This window comes from Microtus pennsylvanicus, chromosome 3 (assembly GCF_037038515.1).
Source record: "Microtus pennsylvanicus isolate mMicPen1 chromosome 3, mMicPen1.hap1, whole genome shotgun sequence".
Classification (NCBI taxonomy): Eukaryota; Metazoa; Chordata; class Mammalia; order Rodentia; family Cricetidae; genus Microtus; species Microtus pennsylvanicus.
The window spans coordinates 7,507,685-7,534,934 of NC_134581.1; the positions used below are offsets into that span (position 1 = coordinate 7,507,685).

At 44.0% G+C, this 27,250-nt stretch overlaps 1 protein-coding gene across 8 annotated transcripts in view; it reads left to right on the forward strand.

The window, feature by feature from the left end:
- Positions 1-27,250, forward strand: part of Rbms3 (RNA binding motif single stranded interacting protein 3) — a 1,334,377-nt gene that overhangs the window by 916,795 nt on the left and 390,332 nt on the right. For all 8 annotated transcript variants that reach the window (XM_075964221.1, XM_075964220.1, XM_075964219.1 and 5 more), the window contains one exon: positions 9,076-9,167. In XM_075964221.1, the coding sequence (XP_075820336.1) occupies positions 9,076-9,167 (92 nt within the window). The remainder of the gene's footprint in view (positions 1-9,075; positions 9,168-27,250) is intronic.

Consider the following 27,250-nt stretch of genomic DNA (forward strand, 5'->3'; position numbering starts at 1 on the left):
GGAAATCACATTGGACTCCCAGCTGGCTCTGCATCTGTGTTCTGAGAGGGGTTCCTTCAATAAGAATCACTCCCAAGACAAAGAATACGCAATTGGTGCGGAATTCAGTGTGCATTTAAAATTCTGAGACCAAATGAACTGGGTACCAAAAACCTAAATGAGAAGTTCCCCAGTTGCACCCCCCCCCACGCTACCCCACCCAATCTCAATATTGGCAAATGAATACCTAATTTTAATTGCCAATATAAAGAGCCAGCAGCAACATAAAAACCTAAAATCAACTGTTGAATGTGATAAAGAGACTTTAATGAAACTCCAAATCCATCTTTGCACAATAGTTTTTGAAAGATAAAGGTCTGTGGAATATGTCACCTATGACTGCAGGAAAGGGAACAGACAAAAGCCCCTCTGGTGATCCTGTAGAGTTAAGTTGTAATTAATATAGATTATTTTTTCTGGAAGGTCATCGTTCTGGTAATGCCATGCAATAACAAAACTTTAACTAAGCGCGGAAGGTATAAAGCATTTCAGGGAGGCATTGATTAGGATGTCGATGGAAGAGTGCATTCGCAGGATGACCTAATTATCCCGCGGTTCCTTCTCTCCCGTTGCTCCACTTCTAGCTAATTGCTGAGCTGCCTGCCTTGTCTCCCTGACCAGGAGGAAAAACAAGCTCTGGGTGTGGGGAATAAACAGTGACATTCGGATCCAATTTGCTTGAACCTGTCGCCAAGGGCAATGACGTCACTGGGGGAGGCAGGGAGCAAAGCCAGCAGGCTGAGTTTGCCCTGGCTAACCTTCTTCAGGGGCTGAGTTAGCCCTGGCTAGTCTTCCTCAGGAGCTCTGGACTTTGCACTGGCTAGCCTTCCTCAGTGCCTGAGTTTTCCTGGCTAGCTTTCCACATGGGCTGAGTTTGTCCTGGCTAGTCTTCCTAGGGGCTCTGTAGTTTGCCCTGAGTAGCCATCCTTGGGGCTCTAGTTTATTCTGGCTAGCCTTCCTGGGGACTCTGTAGGGTTGAAAGCACCATAGCTGGGCTAGATGACTCTGCCTCCCTTCCCCTTGCCAGATGCAGAGAACGCCTTAATTATTTATCAGGAAGGAAAGCAAATTGAAACCAAATTAAAGTGATTTTTTTATCCCTTACTAAACGCAGCATTGTGTTTTAGAGCCAGCCTTGTATTTCATTTCGTTTTCTTCTGTGATGTAGCTCTTACCCTCGTAAACGCCATGTTTATTTACAGAATTGACGTATTTTTCAAGGTTTCTTTTTTTCCCTTTATTTATTTATTTATTAAGGATTTCTGCCTCCTCCCCTCAACCGCCTCCCATTTCCCTCCCCCTCCCCCGATCAAGTCACCCTCCCTCATCTGCTCAAAGAGCAATCAGGGTTCCCTGACCTGTGGGAAGCCCAAGGACCGCCCACCTCTATCCAGGTCTCCTAAGGTGAGCATCCAAACTGCCTAGGCTCCCCCAAAGCCATTACGTGCAGTAGGATCAAAAACCCACTGCGATTGTTCCTGAGTTCTCAGTATTCCTCATTGTCCTCTATGTTCAGCTAGTCCGGATTTATCCCATGCTTTTTCAGACCCAGGCCAGCTGACCTTGGTGAGTTCCCAATAGAACATCCCCATTGTCTCAGTGTGTGGGTGCACCCCTCGCGGTCCTGAGGTCCTTGCTCGTGCTCCGTCTCCTTCTGCTCCTGATTTGGACCTTGAGATTTCTGTCCCGTGCTCCTCTGTCTCTGTCTCCTTTCATCGCCTGATGAAGGTTAATATTCATGAGGATGACTATATGTTTGTCTTTGGGTTCACCTTCTTACTTAGCTTCTCTAGGAACATGCATTATAAGCTCATTGTCCTTTATTTATGGCTAGAAACCAAATATGAGTGAGTACATCCCATGTTCCTCTTTTTGGGTATGGCTTACCTCACTCAGGATAGTGTTTTCTATTTCCATCCATTTGTATGCAAAATTCAAGAAGTCCTTGTTTTTTACTGCTGAGTAATACTCTAATATGTATATATTCCATACTTTCTTCATCCATTCTTCCGTTGAAGGGCATCTAGGTTGTTTCCAGGTTCTGGCTATTACAAACAATGCTGCCATGAACATAGTTGAACATATACTTTTGTTGTATGATAGGGCCTCTCTTGGGTACATTCCCAAGAGTGGTATTGCTGGATCCAGGGGTAGGTTGATTCCGAATTTCCTGAGAAACCGAAACACTGCTTTCCAGAGTGGTTGCACAAGTTTGCATTCCCACCAGCAATGGGTGAGTGTCCCCCTTTCTCCACAACCTCTCCAGCAAAGGCTATCATTGGTGTTTTTTATTTTAGCCATTCTGACAGGTGTAAGATGGTATCTTAAAGTTGTCTTGATTTGCATTTCCCTGATCGCTAGGGAAGTTGAGCATGACCTTAAGTGTCTTTTGGCCATTTGAAGTTCTTCTGTTGAGAATTCTCTGTTCAGCTCTTCTGTTTCAAGGTTTCTTTTTCTTTTTTTTTAATTTTTTTTAATTAATTAATTTATTTATTAAAGATTTCTGTCTCTTTCCCGCCACTGCCTCCCATTTCCCTCCCCCTCCCCCAATTAAGTCTCCCCCCAGCCTGAAAAGCAATCAGGGTTCCCTGTCCTGTGGGAAGTCCAAGGAACCCCTACCTCCATCCAGGTCTAGTAAGTTGAGCATCCAAACTGCCTAGGCTCCCACAAAGCCAGTGCGTGCAGTAGGATCAGAAACCCATTGCCATTGTTCTTGAGTTCTCAGTAGTCCTCATTGTCCGCTATGTTCAGAGAGTCCGGTCTTGAGACACGTTGGCCTCCGGACTCTCACTGAAACAAGGAGAAGTATGCGTGAACATCCCACAAGTCAGACCCATGGCTCTCTAGTCTGAGTCTGTATGCTGAATCTTGGCTCCTTGTTGGCCTGGTGCCATCCCTGCAGTTGTAAGGTCATTCCTTTGCCCCAGAATTCAGCTGTCAATTCACTGAGAGAAAGCCCAGGGTGCCTGGTGCCTTTGTGGAAATGGCTTAAGTATGTGTAGGAGTAGAGCTTGGAAGAGCCATGTCTTGATTCTCTAATATACTGTGCTGTGCGTAGGGTTGGAAGGGAAGGGAAGGAATCGGAAGAGGAACCTGTAACACAGGGCTATGATGCAGGGTAGGCATGGCTGACAGCAGGGGTATCTTTTGGTTTTGGTTGCTGTTGTTTTTAAATCAAAGTTTAATTGTGACATTTTCACCTGTTAATAAGCACTGTAATCCCTCCTGTAAGTTTACATATTTTAAATGCACGTTTTATGTACTTTGACAAGGATTTGCTGAATACAGGCTTAGGTAACATCCAGCAACTAGGGCTGTACAGGGAAATGGCAGCTGGTCACAAATGCCTCCCAGAAGTTTGGCCATGTGATGCTGCTTGGAAGGCTGTGGAGCCTTGCTGGAGGAAGCAAGTCACTAGGGGTGGCCTCATGGTCTTATAAACCAATCCGCTTGTGTCTGCTCTCTGCCTGACTGCAGAGACTCCAGACCAGTTTTCTCACGTTCTTGCCGCCATGCCTTTGCCGCCATGGCAGAATGTGTCCTCTCAAACTGGAAGCCAGAATAAGCCATTCCCCCTGAGTTGCTATTGTCAGGTACCCTTGGTCACAGCACGGAGAGATGCAACCAATGCAGCCAGAGCACTCTTTCTTCTTCCTCCCAGTGACTGCTGGTGAGGGGGCAGCATGCCCATATCGCTCCCAGATGCACCTGTGCCTGCATCTTCCCAGGAAGGATATTTTATGAATTGTCGTCTTGTTGTCATGAAGCTTGGCTCTCTTCTCAGCTTGATTTCCCTTACTCCTTCTTCAGAACTGGAAAGTATAATCAATGCGCTGCCGTAGGTGGGCCGGCAAATACTTTTGAATCACTGACCTGAGTTTCAGTGGTCTTTGCCTTGACTTCACATGGGAATGAGGACACATATGCACATCAGGAAGGCATTTTCAGCGCAATCATAAGGACCTGGTTTCAGTCCCTAGCAGCCATGTGTAATATTTGGCATGATGACAATATTTTTGCAATCACAGAGCAGGAGAGGAAGTGACAGGCAGATCCCAAGGGCATGCTGGCTGCCCAGTCTCACCTACTCAGTAAGCTCCATGTGCATTAGATATCATGGTAGATGGATCCTACCTTGATGCTTAAGGTTAAGGAGTGACACCTAGGGAAGAGCACTGGGCTCTACACACATGTATATGTGCATGCTATGTACATGCATACAACCCCCATTGACTTCATTCTTCTATCATCTAATTTTGTCTCTCTCCATCAGCTATCTCTACCAGCCCTTTCCCATTTTCTCCCCTAACTCTTCCTCTTCTCGAGCTTCAGTCTTTACCACTCTACAGACATCTGTGCTCTTAAGGGCCCTGAGCATTTTCACACTTCCTCCATGCATGCAGGTTCTTCTGCATTTGGCATGGCTAGTTCTTCCCTCTTGGGGTTCTTCTTGCCTGATTATAGGAGGACATGTTCCTGTATGTGTCCGTCATCCTCTCTGGTCCTCTTTCCAGTCTTCTCTGCAAACTTGCCTCTGAGACCTAAGAGCTGAAGTTGTTCAAGTTGACATCTAAATCTTGCTCTAGTTCTCACTATGATTTTTCCCTCTCTCCATGTCTGTGACTAGCATTTTTAAGTTGTTTCCTACTTTATATGTATTTCTGATTTTATCCTTTTTACTGAGTGCCAGCCTAATGTGCCTCTGTGTCAGTTGTGTTTCCTGCTATTGTGTGAAATACCTTGTCCGAACCAGCGTAGGAGAGAAGGAACTTGTGTCCCTCATAGCGGGGAGGTAGCAGCATGATGGGGCTGTACCCGTGATCCAGAACAGACAGCAAGAAACACATTCATGTTTATGTCTAGCTCCATTTCTTCACTCTTCCACAGTTCAGCAACCCCTACCTAGGGACTGGTGATGCCACAGTGAACTGGGTCTTCCCAAATCAGTTAATACAATCAAGGCAAACCCTGAACAGACATTCCTACAGGGCACTTGATCTAGACAACTTCTCATTAGAAATCACTTCCAGGCATTTCTAGATGGTGTCAAGGAGACATTCAAAACCGACTGTCACAATATCAAACTGCAATATGGCTTTTCTGCAGCGGCTCTCACGGGTGTTCTGACTGGACGTGTCTTCAGCCGTCCTTCACTCCTGTGTGTAGGGATAAGTCCCGCCCCTTGGGGGGCGTGTTCGCCTTGGGCTAATGTCTGCCTATAAATTTGGCGAGCATGCTCCCAGCTGTCTCTTCTGCTTTCCTGGTCTCCGCGGAACGGTGGTTCTGTAAGTCTATTTCTACATTAAAACTATTTTTACAATCTGTCTGCATTCGTTTACGCCGCTACACCTGTGCGTCCTCCGCCAGTCTCGTCACTTCGGCGAACTGCAGCTCACTCACCCAGTGGCTCGTGGCAAAGGAGAACAGAACCCAACTAAGCAATCATTCTTGTCATCTTATACTGTCCATGCTCCCAGCCTAATCAGTCAACTGTGAACTCCTGCTGGTCCTCCCTATAAAATATAACTCACTTCCTCTCTGTCACCCAATCAGGTTTCATTTGCCTTGCCGGGCGAGCTCTTGAGTTACCTCCACTTTTTCTGCCAACGTCTTCCATTACCATCCAGTCTCTAGCTAGAGGGAACATCTCCATGATTTCTCGGGACTGAAGAGTCAGCCTCTCATTCTGTGACCCCCCCACCCCCCATTCTCCTTTATTTTGAGGAAGGCAAGGCCTTCATATCTGAAGGTTCCTTGGCATAGCCATTCAGTCACATCTCTCTCTAACCTAATAAGCTGCATACGAGTGGGAACTGGAGCTGTTGCTTCATACACGTTACATATTCTGATGGGCCAAGTGCCCCATGAAGGAAGAATGAGCCTCTGCATGAATGCAGGCCCATCTGCACCTCCCATGGAGAGATGTGGTGCAAGCCCAGGCCCTCCAGGAAGCAATCTGCAAAGAGAATGAGCTGGAGAGAGCCTTTCACGGGACTTTGTTAACTCACCCCTTAATTCCAAATCCAAGTACTGTCAGGCATGCGGGGCACAGGCCCCAGGGAGGGGTTGAGGACCATTAGGGGTGCAGGCTCTAGAGCAGGGCCAAGGGCTATCAGGGATGCAGGCTCCAGAGCAGAACTAGAAACAGTTCTCTGTATGGCACTGGATAATTTCTATGCAGACTTGCTTCACATTGTGTCTCTGCCATCTAACAGCTTCTGCTTTTTTGGCCAGTGTGTAAGTTAATCCGTGCCTCAGTTTCCTCATACGGTGGACCCAGAGCCAGTGTTCAATGGCACAGTGATGCTTTCATACATAAAAGCACCCTCATCCTCAGAACAGCACCTGACCTGTGGGCAATGATGTCTAAGCTTTAGAAGTTTTAGTCCTTTGCCTATAACTCTGGTTTTTGGTTTGTCTTTCTTGTGCTGCTTTTCTTCCCCATCTTATGGAGAGAAGAATTGCCAACCCTTACAGAACACATTTCCTTAAGTATGAGAAGCGTAAGCTTGGAGGTCCTGTTTTGTGGGAGCATTTGCTTGTACACTGCTGTGTTTCAGGTTCATTTTGGGATACCATGCTGGGAGGGAGAAGAGGAAGATGGGATTTGAGGGAAGAAAATTAGAAAGTTAATTAAAAGAACCAGCTTGGTAATTGAATTCCCAAATACTCTTATTTGGAGGTTGGGGTGGGAATGGATTGTAGCACACAAATAGTGTGTTTGCCTCAGTGGCAGGCCTAGAAGTTCTGAATGAGACAAGCTTCAAAGTATAAGACAGATGTCTATCTTCATGGAGGAGTAGATGGGTTGATACATTCATAGACTTTTCAAGAGCACAACACATAATACTTGTAATGTACATATTTATATGTATCATGGATATGCATGTATTGATACACAGAACTCATATACTATGTATATCATATATAATATTTTTATGTGTATATGGATTTGTGTTAGTATTTTTTTCTATTGTTGTGTTAAAATCCCCTGACAAACAACAACTGACAGGAGAAAGGGTTTATTTTGGTCTGTCATGGCAGAGGAATGGGGGAAGACTTGCCATCAGGCATGGATGTCACGGTGGTCAGAGCAGAAAGCTGATGGGCCACATGGCATCTTCACACTGGAAGATGAGATTGAACAGCAAGTAGGTCCCATCTACAAACCCCCTGCCTTCCGTGATGTATTTCCTCCAGTAAAGCTCCATCATTTAAAGGTTCTGTAGCCTCAAACAGCGCCTCCTGCTGGTGATCAAGTGTTCAAACACATGAGCCTGTGGAGGACAGCACATTCAAACCACAATACACATACACTCCTGCAGTTACTGTTGATTTTTATATGATTTTGAGACATCCTCTCACATACCTTCTCCTGCCTCCACCTCAGTCATGCTAGAATCACAGGTATGCACCAACACACCCCACGGAGTGTTCATATTTTAGCATATTCGTGGCAGCCGACTTTGCTGTTGGGTAAATTCCTGGACTAATGGTGGCATGAAGACCATTTTCTCTCAATGGTCCTGTCTTATTAATTGTTCTGCTTGTTTGTTTCTCTGAACGTTTATAAGTGCTCATATAACCACACAAACAGAATCATATATTTATGACACCCCCCCAAAAAAAATAAGTAAGAAGGCTATTTAGTATTTGTTTTTAGAGACTGGAGTGTTTATTCATCAAATGACTCTTTTTCAAATATTAAAAAAATCAGTGATTCAAACTGTTATTGAGAGAATATAATTTGGAACCATGGGCTGAGTGATTGCGTAGAAGTAGGTTCAAACCCCTACTCTAACCCACAACCTTTACTTATTTGTGCAACCAAGACATATCTATTGGCTGCCTGCAACCACCATTGCAGCCTCTGACAATAACTTTAGTGTTCTTGTTTCTTTACATTTCGCTGTGATGGTTTACCCTGGGAAAACCAACTTAAGCATGAGACGGTTCATTCAGGTTTTCAGTTCTAGCACAGTCCTACAGCAGGGGGATTACAGTGGGGGGATTTGAAGCAGCTGGTCACATCACATCCACAGTCAAGAAACAGAAAGACTGAATCCTCCAGTTTCCAGGATCCAGGCTCCCCTCCCAGGGGATGTGCTTACCCACAATTCAGAGGGGCCTTCCCATCTTACTATCCTAGAGAAGATAACCCTACAGACCTGCCCAAAGGTCGGCCTCTCAGGTGGTTCTGGTTCCAATAAATGTTGACCATCACACTTATCTGTTCTTATGGCTTTTTATGAGTATTGGTTTTTAGAAGTCTGGAAAATGGATTTTAGCCTCAGACACTTAAGGATTTCCAGTGTTTTATTTTCCTCCCTCTTGCAGCAAATCTGCAGCAGAAAGAGCACAGTAAAGCGAAGCTTTGCCTGAGCTGCCAAGTTAGGGCTAAGTGGTTTCTTCCCTGCACCCCAGTCTGCAAAGTACTCTGGAAAATGAATTAACCTCCTCTTATCTAGAGTTACTAAGGTATCTCGCAGAAAGCACTTGGGAGCAGAGATATGAGAGTGTTGTAGTAGGAACGGAGAGGCTACGTCCCTGGCACCCGGCCGCCCGCATGGCTAGCTTATGCCCCGAAATAATTACACAGAAACTGTATTCTTTTAAACACTGCCTGGCCCATTAGTTCCAGCCTCTTATTGGCTAGCTCTTACATATTGACCTAACCCATTTCTAATACCCCTGTAACACCACGAGGTGTCTTACCAGGGAAGATCTTAACCTGTGTCTGTGTCTGGTAGGAGAATCATGGCGGCTCCTTGACTCAGCTTCTTTCTCCCAGCATTCTGTTCTGTTTACTCTGCCTACCTAATTTTATGTCCTATTAAAGGGCCAAGGCAGTCTCTTTATTTAACCAATGAAATTAAGACAAAACAGAAGATTCTCCCCCATCATGAGAGTCTTTGGGTTAGCCAGGTTTCACTGGGAAGAAATGAAATCATAGCTGACAGTAACTCTGCATTCATTGGATGACAGAAGTGCGCCTGCTGCCTGTGGTGACTAATGCCAGATTTTGTATCTTTGCAGGTTATGGTTTTGTAGATTTTGATAGTCCTGCAGCCGCACAGAAAGCAGTAGCATCCTTGAAGGCAAATGGCGTGCAAGCACAGATGGCCAAGGTAAGCCTGCTCAGACAGAGAGGGTCTGTGTACATGTGGACCCTGTGTGTGTATCTGTGTGGGAGCACATGTTAGTCCTCCGTAGTGAGCGGACCCCAAATTATGGTTTACACTCTTTCTGTACTCAGCTGCTAGGGAAAAGGAACCATACAAGAGACCTGGCTTATTGTAATCTCTCTTATTTGGCATATAGTTACTCATGAGCTCTTTGGTGTGGAGACCCCGGTGATTAAAGGATACATGTAGAGGGCTCTGCTTTGCCTGAGAAGGGAGATATGTATGCATGGGAGTCTAAGACTTTCCCTTGTCAGCAGTGCTGGAGTCAATATACATGGATGTACTGGTGTCTAGAACTATCTCTAGTCAATATACATGGATGTACTGGTGTCTAGAACTATCTCTAGTCGATATACATGGATGTACTGGTATCTAGACCTCTCTTTAGTTGGCAGAGTTGGAGTCCATATACATGCATGTGCTGGTGTAAAGAACTTTCCCCCAGTCAGCAGAGTTCTGGGGTAGTACAGAAAGTTACCAGTGACTTAATGTGTGCTAAATCTTCATTTATTTGTTCCATGTTTGGGAGGCTTCTGAGCTGATAGCCTTTTCCCTAGGCTGTGCAGGGAAATGGCTTATGGCTAATGTCCTTTGTATCGCTGGAACTTCACTTTGGCCCATATACCCAGAGTTTACCTGGGGAGCAATATTCTTGATGCTCATCATTTTCAATATTTACTTGTTGCTTCATAGTATTCATTGTCTGGAACTTTGTATGTAAAACTATGATGAATTTTCACAACAAAGTGAAAATTGTTCCTTGTCATTTTGTGCCTTGATTGCTGTGTTGGAAAAATCTGCCTATGTTGTATGATAATATGGATCTTGAGGAAAATGTACACCGATGTCATTGTCTTCATTTTAATTTGGGAATCTAAGGAGATGCCATCATAATGATATAAGCTAGGTATGGTGCATGACTTTAATCCCCGCACCCTGGAAACAGTGGCTGGTTGATTGCTGTGATTTCAAGGACAGCTTGGTCTATATAATGTTGCTGGTGACATTTGGATGTTGGGTAAATGTTGATGGCAGCCATTTTGAATCCTCATCAATAATCTAGGTTTAAAATATTCTTCCTGTTAATAGTTCCAAACTTACCATTCCAAGATTTTCATACTCTTGGATGCCAGAGGTAACAGACCATGAAATCTTGAGCATCTGTCTCTGGCTTGTGTCTAATTTTCTGGCCCTGTTCCCACAGAAATCAGTGATGTCATGATGAAGTCATCTGGTTTTTGCTATGATTGTGTCCATTCTCTAAGAACCTTCTAGCATCAGCCTCAGACTTCTAGAAGATCAGCATTTGGGTGCTAGCAGTTGTTGGTACATTCTGACCAATATGTGCAGATCACGTCTGATCATGACTGTTGGGAGCCAGTTTCTTCTTGAGTGACAATGGTGGGCTCATTGTCTTTCTTGTTATTCAAGGTGATATGAATTAGAATTTCCCAGTCTGTGAATTATATTCTTTGTCAGGATTATGCCTAGGAGCTTTAGATTTGGTCAAGGATTGAGACAGATGAAGTTAACAGTTTTAATTAATCAGGAAGTTACATGCATGTCCTGGTTTAAAGGTTCTTTGCAAGAGTCAATGGCAACTGAAGTAACAATTTCCTGTACCCAGAAAACAAGAGATAGAGTGTGGCTGTGGCTGAGGCAAGAAGTGGTTATGAAAAGACAGAATAGTAGGGGCTGAAGAGATGACTCAGTAGTTAAGAGCACTATCTGTTCTTACAGGGGACCCCAATCAAGTTCCCAGAACCCAGACTAGACAGCACACAGCCTCAAGTAGCTCCTGCTTGCAGAATCTGATCCTCTCTTCTGGCCTATATGGGAACTACATCAAGTGTACACATGCACACAGAGGTGTAAACACATATAAATTTTAAAAGGAAAAAATAATCTTTAAAACCTAAAGTATATCCTTGGGGTGGAGAAATAGTTCTATGGTTAAAAGTTCTGTGGCTCTTACTGAAGATCTGAGTCAGTTTCCACAACTAACTTCCTGTAATTCCAGTTCCAAGAGAACTAGTGCCCTCTTCTGGCCTCTAAGAGCCCTGAATTCAAGTACACACACACACACACACACACACACACACACACACACACACACACACACACACTTTAAGATGAATCTGTTTTTTAAAAAAATGAAATATACAAAGTGAGGAACCTGAGAAGTAGCTGAGGAGATTAAGGTGCCTGTTGTGATGTGAAGACCAAAGTTTGATCCCCAAGTCCTACATGGTGGAAGGAGAGAATAGATTACCAGAATACTCTGACCTCCATATGTGTGTGCATTGTGTACATGTGTGTGCATCACATATAAATATGTAAATTCATCAATTAATTAATTAATTCTTAAAATAAATGACTATTGAAAGGTATTTGGTACATTCTATTTATAAAATTTGTAAACTTTGGAAGTTATCAGATAGTAGTGGCTTATAGATCATGAACACACAGCTGTTTCTAATTCTCAGGAGTTAGAGACAGACAGACAGACAGACGGACAGACAGACGGACAGATAGAGACAGATAGATGATAGGTAAATAGATGCTAGATCGTTGATAAATGATAGATGAGAGATAGATAATAGAAAGACAAGCAAATAGGTGATAGATGAAAGATTTGATTGATAGATGATAGATGATGATAGATAGATTGGTTGATTGATAAATGATAGATAGATAGATCATATACAGAGTTGAGCTTTTGTATTAAAACGGACAAAGTTGACACTGACTTTAATATTTTTAGCATGTGTCTATGCCTGACTATCTCTCTCATGTGCATGCACGTGAGCACATGCCCACGCGCACACACCCCAGTCACTGACCTATATCACCCAGTAAAGAAACCGTCTACACTAGGAATCATTTAAAGACTTTCAAGGATTATTCACTCTGGCTGCCATGTTGGCCCTTGTCCCAAATCCAAGGTGCCAAACCTGGCGTGCCTGGCCGGGCTGTGGGGAATCACTCTGTCGTAGGCTTGCTGAAGGTGTACCCTGTCAGGCTGTGGGGAATCACTCTGTAGGCTTGCTGAAGGATTTTGCAGTTTTAGTGTGCTGCCTGTGAAGTAAATCCTCGCAAAGTTTGAGCCCAAAGCCTGCTTTAGATTCCCATCTGCCCATTGCAAAACTTTCAGCAATAAATGACTCTGTAATTTAACTACCCAGAAGAAAATAAATAGCCTCCGTTTGACAATGAAATGGAACAAGCTTGGCCACCTGTATTAGCAGATTTCTCACTGAGCTATTGGATTTCACGGCACTTTTTCCCTTTTCCTGGCGATAACTGTTATTTATTATCATATAAACCTGCAGTCTGCAGGGTGTGTGCTACTTGCAGTATATATTTTACCATTTAAGTATGCACCAAATCGCCTCCTGCATCCTTGTTCTTATCAGCATCTCACTCTGTTGCTTGTGGTGTGGCATTTTAAGATCCCCAGGATTTTAAAATAAAATGCCTCCTGGGTTTGGAGAGATGGCTCATCAGTCAAGAGGGCATGCTGCTCTTGCAGAGGACTTGAGTTCACTTCTAAATACCTGCTTCGCGCTTCTGTGACACAGAATCTAGGGAATTGGACGCCCTATTTTGGAACAAAACTGATACCTGCACTTGCATTCACATTTCCCCATACAGACACACACAGAGACAGACAGACAGACAGACAGATAGACACAGAACTTACATGACTAATAGTAAATATTAAAAAATGCCACCTGTAGTTAAGTTCTCAATAACAATCTGGCACCCACTTTAAACTATGGAAGCTGCTCCCCCTAACAAACATGTTCCAGTGTGTGCCTGAGAAAACACCAACGGATACCTCAAATACAAAGAACTAAACAGGGAATTAGCCAGGAAGTAGTAATTGATCAGTGTGTTAGTCACTTTCCTGTTGCTTTGAGAAAATGCCGTGCACAAAAGAAACTTATGGAAAACTTTATTTTGAGTTACAGTTTCAGAGGAATATGTCTGTTATGATAGGGAGGCATGGAAATGGCAAGAGGACACAGTGTCAGAAGCAGGATGCTTAGAAATTAAATCTTTTACAGAAAACATGAAATACATAGAGAACTAAAGGCAGCAAGAATCTATGGAGTCTCAAAGCACAACACGGTGGCTTACTTCCTCAAACAAGGCTGGAATGCCTCCCCAGATAGCACCATCACCTCACCAAACATCACCATCCCCTCCCAGACAGCACCATCACCTCACCAAACATCACCATCCCCTCCCAGACAGCACCATCCCCTCCCAGACAGCACCATCCCCTCCCAGACAGCACCATCCTCTCCAGGACAGCACCATCCCCTCCCAGACAGCACCATCCCCTCCCAGACAGCACCATCCCCTCCCAGACAGTACCACCTGAGTCATTGGCCAAGCAATTATAATTAATATAGTTTCTGTGTGATTATACGGGTCTGGGCAACTGAGAAATGAAAACGCAGCCTCTGCTTACAAGTAACCATTCACCAGAATTAACATTTTCTTTCAAGTGCCAAGCTTGTAATTTTTTGGTAAAAGCAAATTTAAAAAATTTTATCAGTGTGTGCTGGTGAAGAATGTAGGTTTGAAGGATGCATTTGCCTTTGATTTCTGGTTGTGGCATCACTTAGCAGTGTGAATTTCCTGTGTTGTGAAAATATCTGTAATACTCTTTGACAATAATATGCTGCTTTGCCTGTAGGGGTACCATGAGGCTTTTGAAAACCCACAAGGCATCGGGCATATGTCTTTGATGGCAGCAAAAACCTAGTTCCTCTGCATGGTTTAAAAAGTATTGTGTATTGGATTCAGATGTGCTGGTAAATCTTTTGTGAATCTTAGCATATCTTCAGATATTCTGTTATCAAATAATAGTCTGTAGGAAATATGTGTAAAAGCTTTAGTCTGTAAATGTTTTGTGGGTTCTATAAATGTTTTGAGCTGAACAGTGTGTTGGTTATAATGAACTAGGGTTGTAAAAAGCCAGAAGTCATTAGGGAGATGGACAAGGGACTCTGTGATGCTGCAGGCTTCATTCAGAGAGAGGCCTGCATGGGGCATGACGAATCTTTAGTCTAAGAACCTGATGAGATGTCTGCCCATGCCTATATTGGCGGGGATTGTCTTGTGGTATTGCAGGGGTAATCTGGATGGCTAGTCAATGAATGTCAAGTGACCAATAAGCAGTGGTATGGCCAGTCATTACTGAGGGGACCATGTGGGTGGGAGAACTCAAAAATAAAGTGACTTGAATTTTGGCCACCAAATTATCTTAGTTTCTTCAACTGTTATTGTTTACTCAAATGAAGGAGCTTTACAATTGGTATGGTCATGGCTAGTGAAACCTCTTTCTTATTCTGTGTTTGTAACATTTATCCTATTTGCCTTATTGCAAAAGCTGTGAACTGTTGGGGGAGGCTGCTCATTCATTACTGTCTGCTTAGACCACAAAATAATTACTCAGAAACTATATTATTTGAAATACTGTCTGTCCAATAGCTTAAGAATATTGCTAGCTGTCTCTTATATTCTAAACTAACTCATTTCCATTAATCTGTGCATCACCACGAGGTTGTGGTCTACCAGCAAAATTTTGGTGGGATCCAGCGGAAGCATCTGTCCCCGGTGGCAACTACATGGCTTCTCCATTACTCTGCCTTCTGTCTCCCAGAATTCAGTTTAGTTTTCCCACCTAGCTCTATTCTGCTAAGGCACTGGCTTAAACAGCTTTATTCATTAGCCAATAAATCAAAACATAGACAGGACTTCCCATACCAGTGGACCAAGAATTTTAGCTATTACAAATCTTGACAACCTTGAGGTAGAGCTAAGAAAGTTATTGGTTGAGGAATATGGATCTGCTTACTTATCAAAAGAAGAAATTGAAGAAGCCCTAACTAGGGAGGTGAAGAGATAGCTCAGTAATTTAGAGCATTGGCTGCTTTTGAAGAGGACATAGGTTCAATTCCCAATACCCAGCCAACCGTCTATAACTCCAGTTCCGGGGATTAGGCACCCTTTTCTGGCCTCCATGCACTGCACACATATGGTGCACTTACATAAATACATGCAGGCAAAAACCATGCATAGAACAAAACAAAACAACTCTCTTTTTTTATTTAAAGGAAAAAAGAATTCCAGCTAATGATAGCTTAGCATACAGGTGTTTATTTGACTGAGATACATGGAAAATTCTGGATAGTTGAAGAACATTAACATGGGCATTTAACAGCAAGGGACAAGTAGGCAAAAGTTCTAAGCTACTCATGTCTAAATGTTATCGAACATTCAAGGGGCAGGGAAGGGATTCTTGCTTTGAAAAATACTTCAAGAGTCATGATTATGTATGCATATACCTGAACGCTGACTGAACAGCTATTATCTTCCAGGACCTATGTGTGAGTCCTCAGCTCTTCTGACACCTATAGGGACTGGTCTGCTATTATCTTCCAGGACCTATGTGTGAATCCTCTGCCGACCCATCCCACTCATCCATATGAGCCCCCGCATAAATACAATACAGCTATGGAACACACTTAGGGTCTTATTATCTTAGTTTAATTAAGTATACATGTGTGCATGAGTGAGCATATGCACAAGAGTAGAAGCCTCACAGAGGTCAGGAGAGAGCATCTGATCCCTTGGGTCTGGAGTTACAGTTGTTAGCTGCCATGGGAATGCTGGGAACTGACCTTAGGTCTTCTACAAGAGCACAAAGTGCCATTAACCACCGAGTCATCTGCTCAGCCCCTGGAATGTACTTTTAAGTCAGACTGATGCTGAGCTTTAAATGGAGCTCTTTCCTCTTGGTTACTGACCGTGTAATGAAAGTGGCTGTTCTTCATCCACACTGGTGCAGGGTGTTCTTGTAGACGCATGTCCAGAGGAATACGGCCCTCCAATAACCGAGAACTACATCGCGTCTTCCTCCTAGTTGGTATTTAAACTCTCACTACAGGAAGGACCAAGTGTTGGCCTACCACAGGCCCATAAATACATTTGTGACATCTGTGTTTTTGGATATGTCAATTTGGCTCAAGATATTTTTTAAGCCTTTCTCCCCTTGGCCCTAGTGTAGAATTCAGGGATTCAAAACCCAATATTGAAATTATCAGAGTCCGTCTAATCCCAGTCATTAATTATCTGAGGCGTTTGAAGCAGAATCCTCTGAAGTTAATATTTACATTAGCTTTTACCTAACAGTTTGCATAATCTGTCTATGGGTGATACCCTGCTCTTTCCAGGGGCCTCGATGGTCTCTTCCTAAGCTTAAGGGTGAGTATGCCAGGAGAAATTCCTGCATACCCAGTGTTGGAAAAAAGCAACATTTATCGGAAAGTGCCTAGGTGTATTGTGGGAGGTCCTGCACATTCCGCTCCTTCAGCCTAGGTGTTCTAGACTCGGGTCTGTGTTTTCATTCAGAGTCTGTGAGGAGTTCCAGCCTTTGCAAGCACAATGTCAGTCCTTTTATTCTTCTTGAAGGGACTATGCCAGAGGCAGACTTGGGAAAACACCTATACCTTCATGTGCTGCTGGCGAGTCCCATACCAGGATCCCTCATCTTGCCTCCTGCCTTAATGATTTGTCCCTGCAGCTGGACAGAGCTTGTCCTCTCTCCGAGGATATACTGACAACTTCTATTTAAATCGGCATTGTCCTTGTAGATCCCCACCTGCTGAATTAGACATAAAATCCATGCGAATGAGGCAAGCATGGCTGGAGAGATTGCTCAGTGAGGGAAGAGGCCTGCTGCCAAAGCTGAGGACCCCAGTTCCATCCCTGTGACCCATACAATGCATGGAAAGAACTGACCAGTTACAAATAAAATACAGAGAAAAATCAATTTTTTTTTAAAAATCAAGACAAAATTGCATGCTATGAGTGACTGTAGCCCTGTGCTCAGCCTGATACTGTGTTCCCACCATCTCCAGGATGCCCTTTGAAACTGGTACTTAACCTACTCAAGGATGCCATGAGACTCTGTCTCTCCTGGGCAACTTGTTGACATCCAGTCACTATAACACTTCCTCCCTTTCTTTTTATGTTAAAAGTATCCGAAGTTGAAAAATACTATTCAAATTCAGAAGTCCATATTTGTTTCCTGAAGTTGATTTTTTTTCACCTTCATGGTGAGGTGGTAGACATACTGAAATCATGCAGACATTCCTGCAATCATAGCATTCAAAAAGACTATTAGAATTCTCTAAAAAGAATAGTACACTACTGAGCGTGGAGATAGGCACCCCGGCAGAACAAACCCAGGGCCTTATGTATAGATCCCAGGCACTGAAGCTCTTCCTCAACCCTTGGATGTATGAGGCCGGGTCTTTATAGCCCAGGCTGACCTGGGATTAGAACTGCCAGTCTTCCTGCCTCAGTGTCCTGATTGCTGGGATTACCAGCACATCCTGGTTATGTACTCAGATCCACCCTTAAGAGTCTGGCCTAGAAGCAGCTCTTCTTAGGTCTTCCTGTACAAAATCCTACTGCTTTATACGGATACAGTATCACAGGAAATAAGACCAATGTGTGGAGGAGTGTTTCATGTTGAACACAGCACACAAAAGCCTCTATTTTATCCCTCTTCTCCAAGTATTGCCTTCTTAGTGGAAAAGTCATTCAAAGAAACTCAGCCTCTGGCCTCATATATTCCTGAAAAAAGAGCTCCTTGCTTCTCTAAGCAATATGTTTGAATCCAGGAAGAAATGATAAATTGATATATTTAAAGGACCAAAGTTTGCAGACATCAGTTTTCCAAAGGCAGAACGTGTTTCCCCATCCAAACATAGGATTCTTGTGGCTCGTTACTGGATTGTGGGTTATTTGTGTGAGTGAGTATGTATCATTCTGTGTGAATATATATGTTAATATGTTTTCTGTTCTGTGAATGTGTATAGCATATGTATGTGTTTCAGATGGGCATCTTCACAAGTGTCTGTAGGTAAACATGGCTGTGTGTGTGTGTGTGTGTGTGTGTGTGTGTGTGTGTGTGTGTGTGTGTAGACCAGAGGCCAACATCCAATGTTTTCCAAAAACACTCCTTCCTTATTCTTTGAGATCAGGTCTCTCACTGAGCCCGAGGCTCAAGGATTCAACAAGTTTGTTTGAACAGTGAATTCAGGAAGAAATTCAGAGTCTCCTCTTCCCCATCCTGGGATTATAAAAGTACAGAGACATTCCTGGAGATCCCAACTTGGGTCCTCATGCTTGCACGGCAATTATTTTACCAAGCAAGCTCTCTTCCCACCACGTAGTAATTATTTTACACAATGAAGTCCATTGTTTGCTCATCTTCGGTCCTCTTAACTTCCAGAAGAAAATATTCTGTGAGCATACAAAAATATGTCTCCCCAAAGGCTCATACATTTGAATTTGGTCCCCAGTTGGTGGCACTGCTTGGTGGAGGTTATGTAACCTTGAGAACATGGAACCATGGAGGAAAGGCATTGGTGGGGGTGGACCTTCAAGGTTTATAGCCTTGCCTCACTTCCTGCTGACCCTCACTCACTTCCTGCTCACCCTCTCTCACTTCCTATTCATCCTCACTGCTTCCAGCATGTGATTAAAATATGAACAGTCACCTGCTGACTCACCTGCCTGCATCCATGCCACCATACCATTATCAACCTCCCTTGAATCTATGCGCCAAAATAAACTCTCTATAAATTGTTTGTGGTTGTGGTGTTTATCACTGCAGCGGGCAATAACTAGCATACACACACACACACACACACACACACACACACACACACACACCCTATTGTCTTATATTGTTCTTCACAAGGACCACAGTCATCAGAAATGCTTCTTTCCATCATGATTTATATTGTTCAGTAACAATTTCTCTTGCCCTCTTCTCCATTTCTTTTCTCATTTCCAGGAACTAAGCAATCAGATTCTCTAAGTACAAACTCTGGGGATATGTTCTTAAAGCTTTCTCCAGGACACTGATGTCTCAGTGTAGTTATGATCAACTCTCGGTATACAATGTGTGCCATAGACAGGAACCAGGAGGGGAAAAGACTGCATCCAAATTCAGTAAGATGATACACAGAAATATCAAGCTGTGAATTAAAGGAAACAAATACAAAAAAATTACAAACAAACAAGCAAAGCAGAATCTAATTCCATATCAGTGTTGGTCTGGAAGAACAGATACCACAAGAAGTAAATCAGCTTCTTGAGAATTGTAGGAAACCTTTTATCGAATACACAGAGAAGCAAAGGTCAAGTTATAAACAGAGGAGGCAATGTGATGTGGTGGTGGGCAGGGGGTGGAGTGTAACATGGTAATCGGTGAATCCCTAGACATACATCTACAGCCTTGCAGAGAGTTAAAACTAGTTAAACTGTGAATAAAGTCAGGCACACCCCCCCATCCACACCAGGGGAAAATGCGGTTAATAGAGAGAAAAACAAATTATCATCACCTTGTCTACCTTTACGGTGCTTCTAGACATCAGAGGGGTATGGAGTAATGACTATAAACTGTGGATGGACTGACCACAACATTGCTTATTACACAATTAGAATTATGCGTTAGGGGACTTGTCCCACTCTACAATGCTGCAATTCATTCAGGAACCGGGTTTTAAAATGGCATCCAGAATTAAGTGAAAGGGTTGAAGGTGCAGCTCACCAGTCTCCGTGTTCAGACAGAAAGAGAGAGCAGGAACATTCGAGAAGTCTGTGGTGCCGTGACATGGCAGATGGAGCCAAGGGGTGAATTCTTTTTGCACGTTCTAAAATAAAAGGGTGCATTTTTATCTCATTTGTGTGCTCATATGTCTGTGTGTGCAGGTTTGCCTGCAGTTGGGCACATATGCAGGGCTAGAGAACAACTTTAGAGTGCTTATCCTTAGTATTGTTCACCTTCCGTTATCCTTCCTCCTGGCTTCCACTCTTCCTCTTCTTCCTTCTCCCCCAACTCTCCTCCTTCCAGTCTTTCTCCTCCTCCTCCTCTTCCTCCTCCTCCTCCTTCCAGTCCTCCTCCTCCTCCTCCTCCTCCTCTTCTTCTCTTCCTACTCCTCCTCTTCCTTTTCCTCCTCTCCTCCGTCTCCTCCTTCTTTTCTTCTGAGACAGGGTCTATTGTCTGACTTACCAGATAAACACTGACCTATTAAGCTATACTGTCAGGCTAGCCAACTCCAGAGATCCTCCTGGCTCCGCCTTCCCCAGGCCTGGGATGACAAGTGAATGGTACCTTATCTAACACTTTTTTCATATGGGCTGGGTTCTGGTTCTCATCTCAGTTCTTTGTTCTCTTCAAGCAAGTACTTTACAGACATCTGCTTAATAAACTATCCCCAGTAAGTCTCACATTAGTAAGAAAGTACCCTCCTATTTTAAATGTTTTATTTTATTTTTAATGTTTAAATGATTTACTTATAAACAAATTCACATTGGGAACAGAGTTGAGGCCCCTGTAGTTGAGTAAGTCAGTCAGGGGTCTAAGTGCAGAAAGTGAGAGACCCCAGCACTGGCCACTTCATTAACTCAGAGCCATCTCTGCAGCCCTTGCCTATTGCCGTTGTTACCCATTGCTTATAGCACTGATTCTTGTGGAGGATTGGGACCACCTTGTGCTGTGTGCTTTTAGTCACCAACATCAAACTCACAAAAACATGAGTCTTTCGATATCTTTTGTGGGTGAGCACAAGCATTGCAGCCTTGAATGGAGACAGGGAAAGACACACTTCCCTCCTGCCCCTGCCTTGTGAATTGGGGAACTAAACCCCAACAACACTCCAACTATGCCGGAAAGAGATGTCATTCACTGGGACCCATTGTGAGGTTCCTCTCAATCCCTACAAGCATTGGGAAACATTCCCGGTGCCTCATCTCACTGCTTACCCCTCTTGCTGTGAAGCTACCCAAATTTTAATATGGAGAATTTACCAGTGTACTTACCATGGACCCCAGCATGCTATTAGCATCTCTTTCCACTCATTTCCTGACACTTCAGCTTCCTTGCCCTTGGCACAATGTGTCGGACAAGAGCATTGCAGACTGAGAGTCTGAGGGTGTCTTAGGTGGAGGAAACTGTTTGCTGGCTGTGGTCACAAAGGTTGCATCCAGGGAATTGGAGACGTTTTACCGAGCTTTTGCTGAGACCTAGGAAGCCAGCAATGGCGATAATGTCCAGGAAATTAACAGCTCCTGCATATGGTGCATCCGTTGATCCCAGCCAAATGGTGCTTAGCCGATGGGCTGTGGCTCTCATAGGGGCTGTTAGCACAGTACAATGGTGAGGCTTTATTAATCGGGTGCAGTGCTTAGCTTCATGGTTCTCTAGTTGAAGGACTTAACCACCATACATATGGTTGTAGGGCAGAAAAGCAAGATCTTAAAGGCACGGACGTTCTGCTCTGCAAAAAGATATTTGTATTTTTCACAGTATTATATCAGTGATCCTGTGTGTGTGTGTGTGTGTGTGTGTGTGTGTGTGTGTGTGTGTGTGCATGCATATATGTATACCTATGTGAGCCTGAGTGAATGTGGAAGCCAGAGATTATCACTGGCTATGCCCCTCGTTTTCTCTCTTATTATTATTTCTGTGAGATAGGGTCCCTTAATGAACCTGCAGCTCACTAAGTCATCTGTCCTTGCATGCCAACCCTTGTTAGCAATCCCACTGTCTCAGCATCCCTGCTTCCCAGGTCTGGTGTTATTGATGCATGCTGACATACCCAAGGCTGTGGATATGAAGCTCGGGCTAAGGTTTGCTCGGGAAATACTTGACCATTTCACCTAACTAACTCCCAAGCCCCCTTTATGTGATTTTCTTATGATGTTATCTAAGTTTAGGATTCTGTAAAGTGAATAATTCATAGCTTCTATTTTAAGAAAGATTTGAAGTATGATGCTATCTTTCCAGTACTCTGCCCTGTCCATCAGTGTGGTCGTTAAGCTGTTGCACTTTTTTTTAAAAAAAAAAAGATTAACTTTATTTTTTTTAGATTTGTATTTGTGTGTGGATGTGGATATGTGGACAAGGGCAGTGGCTGTGAAAGTCAGAAGAGGAGGTCATTACCCTAAGAGCTGAGTTACAGGTGGATTCAGCATGGGTGTGGCGATTGAACTTGGGTCCCTTGCAAGAGCAGTACATGCACCTAATCGCTGAGCCATCTCTGTGGCCCCTTGCTTGCTGCTGTTGCTACCCATTGCTTCTGGCGCTCATGTCTTGTGGAGGACTGAGCCTGCCTTGGGCCGTGTGATTTTAGACACTGATGCCCTCAGATGTGTCAGCATCTCCTCGCAACAGTCATCTTCCTGTGTCCCCCAGACTCCCGCTTCTGCAGCGGTCCTTATGGAAATCCTGCTGACGGCCCACTCTAGGCCACACTTCCTCTCTTCTGCATTCACAGCGGAGCATGTGTATGTCCCAGAATTCAGGATTTATAGTTTGACTGTTGTGTGGAGTCTACTAAGTCACTGTCGCCCTCCCAGGTAAGGGCTTCTGAAACTCGGGCCTCTCAGAACCTTTTCCACTCCATGCATATAGGCCTATATAACAGGTCTATAAAATGGGTATGCTAGACAAGCATTTACTCAGAATAAATGCCAATGGCGTGTATTCTAAATTCTTTGGCATGCACGTAATCTCACTGTTGCACCAAAACAAAAAGCAATTTGCACTTTGGTGAGATTCCAAGCAGGTCAGCTAGCTACTTCAGAGGCTTGAGCGGTGACATCATTGCTGAAGAAGAAAAAAGAAAGGGAAACCAGTTGGAAAATAGTTCTTAAGCTGTGAGACGCGCCAGTGGGTCCACATGCTAAACTTTGATCACTAAAAATTCCTTCAATTAGTATTCCGTAACCAGAAGTGTTGATGTTTCTAGATAATTAACTGTGGATGTTAGGTGCCCCCGCCCCAGGAAATAGCCCAGTTCCTTTTCTCTTTAATCTGTCTCCCTGGGTGGGACTTAGTCCTTAGTGGTCATTTGTATTCCTTCAGGGTAGACTTCTACAGAAGTGGAAATTGGCTGTCAGTCTTTTTTTTTTCTCAAGGTATAGGAAATAATAACAAATTAGCCTTAGGTGTTTCGAGATGTCCTCTGGCCTATCAGCGATGCCCGTATGTTCCAAACTAAAGCTCCCGTTCCTCTTTGCATGCACCACAGCTCTGCGGGTCCGTGCTTTCCTTAAATATTTTAAGTGCAGTGTTTATGTATCTGTGGTTTCATAAGTTTGTTTACTCTTATTTAATATCCCTTCTAAGATGCAACCTGCCAACAAGTTACGGATTAAATGGTGAGCCATGTGGAGCAGCAATGTTTACACTGAAGACTCAAATGAAAACAGCACAGAGATTTTGTTGGCCTTGGCATTGACACAGAGGGATTTACATAGCTTCAGTATGGGCCACTCCCATCCCAACCCCAGGCTGTTCCACGTCCCTGCCTGTAGGGAAGATTGTGTGGTTCTCTGGGAGTCCCACTGAGTTCTATGTGCTCCCCAGTAAGGTGAATCTGTCATCTTTTTCTCTCATAGTGCCAAGCCTAGGTTATGGCACAGGTTAGGGAAATGCCTCTGCTCATTGAATCAGGACCTGGTGGAAAAAGAAACGGTGATGAGAGAGGGTACGGATATTCCCAACCAAAAGTTGCTTCGGAAGGGTAGAAGTGGAAATGACAGGTCATGGCTTCACAACCGATGACCCAGAAAGAGTGAAACACGGGTACATGATGGTATCTGATCTTGGCAGTTCAGTTCTGCAAGCAGGGATGGCTGTAGCATTTGGTGAAGCCTTTTCTACATGCCCTAATCCAATTGGGTGGATATGGTATGCCAATTCTGGTTTTAAGGATTTCTACCCTCTCCCATTAATACAGCTAAAATGCCCATCCGTCTCCAAAGATGTCATTGAGACCACTTAGGAACTGAGTCATTGTAGACACTGATTGTCACGTGGTCCCCAGCTTTTTTCTTTTCTTTCTGATTTGTGGAAACATGAGGCAGGCTAGGCTTGGTTCCTGTCTCTTGCTGATGCCCAAGTGTTTAGGGCTTTTGTTTTGGGATCTTTGAAATATTCCGTGTCTCATTCTGGCTTTGATGAACTTCAGTTTTTGTAGGCTTTGGCCTGACTTTGTCAGTGTGCTACTGAGTCCCGCACCTTTGGGAGGGGTTACTGATTGTCTCTGATGTTTCGGTGCTGATGATAAGTTAGATCAGCATGGCTGTCTTTCCCCAGGCCTACACACTTAGTGGTGTTATGACATCATCTTCCCATGTTCCCGTCACTGAGAGTAGCGAGTGCATTGTTTGTAACCGCATTCACTTCAAGGCGTGCAGAGACGTGAGTGTGTCTTTGCCTTGTTCCGAATATGCAATGTCCTCTTCAGGCTCCCACGTCTGAACACTTGGCCTCCAGTGTTTGGCACTATTTCAGAAGGGTGTGCCATGCTAGGAAGTGGATCCTCTGGGTGGAGCGGGCCACAGAGGTAGGCTTTGAGGTGTTGTACCCAGCCCTACTTCCTGTCCATTTTCTACTTCCTGACTGTGAAAGCAACAGAAACAGCTGCCCGCGCTCTTGCCACCATGCCTGCCCTATCACCATGGGCCGTCTCCCCTAAGTCAGGAGCTAAAAATCAACCCTTCCTTCACTATCTGGTTTCTTGTCAGAATTTGGTCACTGAAAAAAAAAAAGAATCATGATTTTTCTTAAAGGGTAGTCAATGAGTCAATGCTTGAGGTCAATCTCTTGTACACCAGTTTTACACATGTTTGGGTTTAACAGGAGAGCGAACGGGACACAGCAGAGCATAGATTTGAGAAGCGGAGCAAGCACTGGGCATGGTTTTCTTTATCATTTGACTCTCTCCTCAGAGTCTCTGAAGCATTCAGGAGAAGCTGTCAAGCATGATTTCTTATAATGAGCAGAGGCAACTTCATAAGCAAAGCACATGGCTGCATCTTATTTATGCGATATCAAATCACAAGCAGGCATAAGTGGACATGAGAAGCGCCCGTAGCCGGGTTAGATGCTGCCATCTGCTCCGGGTTTCTCTGCAGCGCTCTCCGCTGGCTGTTTATTCACGCTTTCTTCTTCTAGATCGTCTACAGACGATGTGGCCAGCACTGATGTTGGAAAAGCCAACTGTGCGAGAAAACAGAGAAAAAGAATTCTATCAATACTGTGTTTTCTTTCCATTAGAAAAGCATTTCAGCTGTATGCATTTAAGGAAGAGAGCATCTCCCATCGGAAGATGAACCGCACAAGGACATTAATAAACAAAATAGCCTGAAAAAGAGAAAGAGGTCATGTTTGCATTCCAGCTTGACTCGACGTAAACATTCTATTAACGCCACTAAGGTAGATATGTTGGAAAATTCCCAACGCCTCCGTGGAATTCCCAAATCGCTGTGCTTGGTAATTCCCAGATTGGTAAATTATCATGTCAGTTTATGACAGCTGATATTTGTGAGTCAGAAGATATGAATGGCAGCCCACTCGTGGGAATTTGGTTTTCAAGTGTCACTGCATAGAAGGCACACGTGCCTTTCATTGTTCCCTGCTCTTGTGTGTGGCTGTGGTGTGACAAGCTGTTCCGAGTTTTTGCAGCCTTGCCTTCCTGCTAGAATGGGAGCCATGTCCTGGAATATTCAGGGAGCAGGAGCCCTTTCTCCCCCAGGTTACTTTCATCAGGGGATTTTACCCCAGCAGCAGAAGGTAACTTGGACCGGCTCCCGTGCTCCACTCCCTGCCGTGTTTGGGTTTTCAGACTTCTTAGTGTTACACGATTCTTCAGGTTTTATTTCCAATCTGTCACGGGCCAGTGCTTCTAAGAAATACCATAAAAATGAATGATCAGAAAAATGAAATAAAGGTAAACAGACACATAAAATGCAAGCCTCGTTTTTATTATTAGTTTTAAAAGACAAAGTCAAATTTATCAAGTTGCTGGAAACGTTTCTGAACGGTGCTTCTCAGAAGGCGTGATCTCTCCTCACTCCCATGACTGCTTTGGGGTGGCACCTTCATCTTCAGCTCACACATAGAGCAGTACTGCTTTAGCCCTGGTCTGTCCAACCAGGTGAGAGCCACACTGTTGAGTCGGTTGCTGCTTCAGCAGTCTTTCTGATGGAGCCCAATCAAGGACCTGCAAAATCCTAAATGCTCCCCAACTGGGTGAAGTGATGGTCACACGATTCACATGTCTAGACTCTTAAAGACATGTTGGAGGAGGGTACCATCTCCTCCTATTTTCCAGCAGATTGTTTTTTAGTATATTAACCAGAGTAACCATACATGAACCCACTGCTGCTTAGGGGCACAAAGTCTCCACTGTTTTCCCTAGATACTAGGAAGCAGAGAGTTCATCTTTACCTCTTTGAAATAATGCATACATAGCAAATATTTGTTTTCAGTAGATATGGTGGATAATATTGGTTCTCAATTGACAGGGTCTCAAAGGACCTAGGAGGCAGACCTCTGGACATGTCTGTGGGGTTGCATTCAGTGGGTTAATTAAAGTGGGATGAATGTGGATGACGCCATCCATGGGCTAGGATTCTGGAGTGAGTAACGAGGATAAAATCATCACTAGTGTCCCCCGTCTCTGATTTCTCGTGACAGTGCGGTGTGACCACCCCCTCACTTTCCTGCCGTGCCTTTCCCCACTCCACCATGATGGACTGTGCCCCCTGAAACCAGGAGTCAAAAATCAACCCCTTTCCGCTAAGCTGCTTTGTTGGGCATTTTGTCTGTCACCAATGCTCTAGGTACAGAGTGCAGTGTTCACAGAAGTGGACTTGTCTGGGAATTTGGAGAGTAAATGGAGGAGCAGTTTACAAGCAGTGTGTCTATGCTGGAGGCAGAACTTCTGCTGCAACCCAGTACAAAAGGGTCTACGCGCAAAGGGGAATGTGGCACCTAGGATCTGGAGAACAGTTTTTGCTGCTTTCTTTGAGATATGCAGAGAGTTTTGTAGTTAGCCCGTTGATTATTTCTCTCCATGTGACCTGTTCCTACTGCCATGGTTTGTAAGCCACAAAATTTTGGCTTTGTTCTCATTACT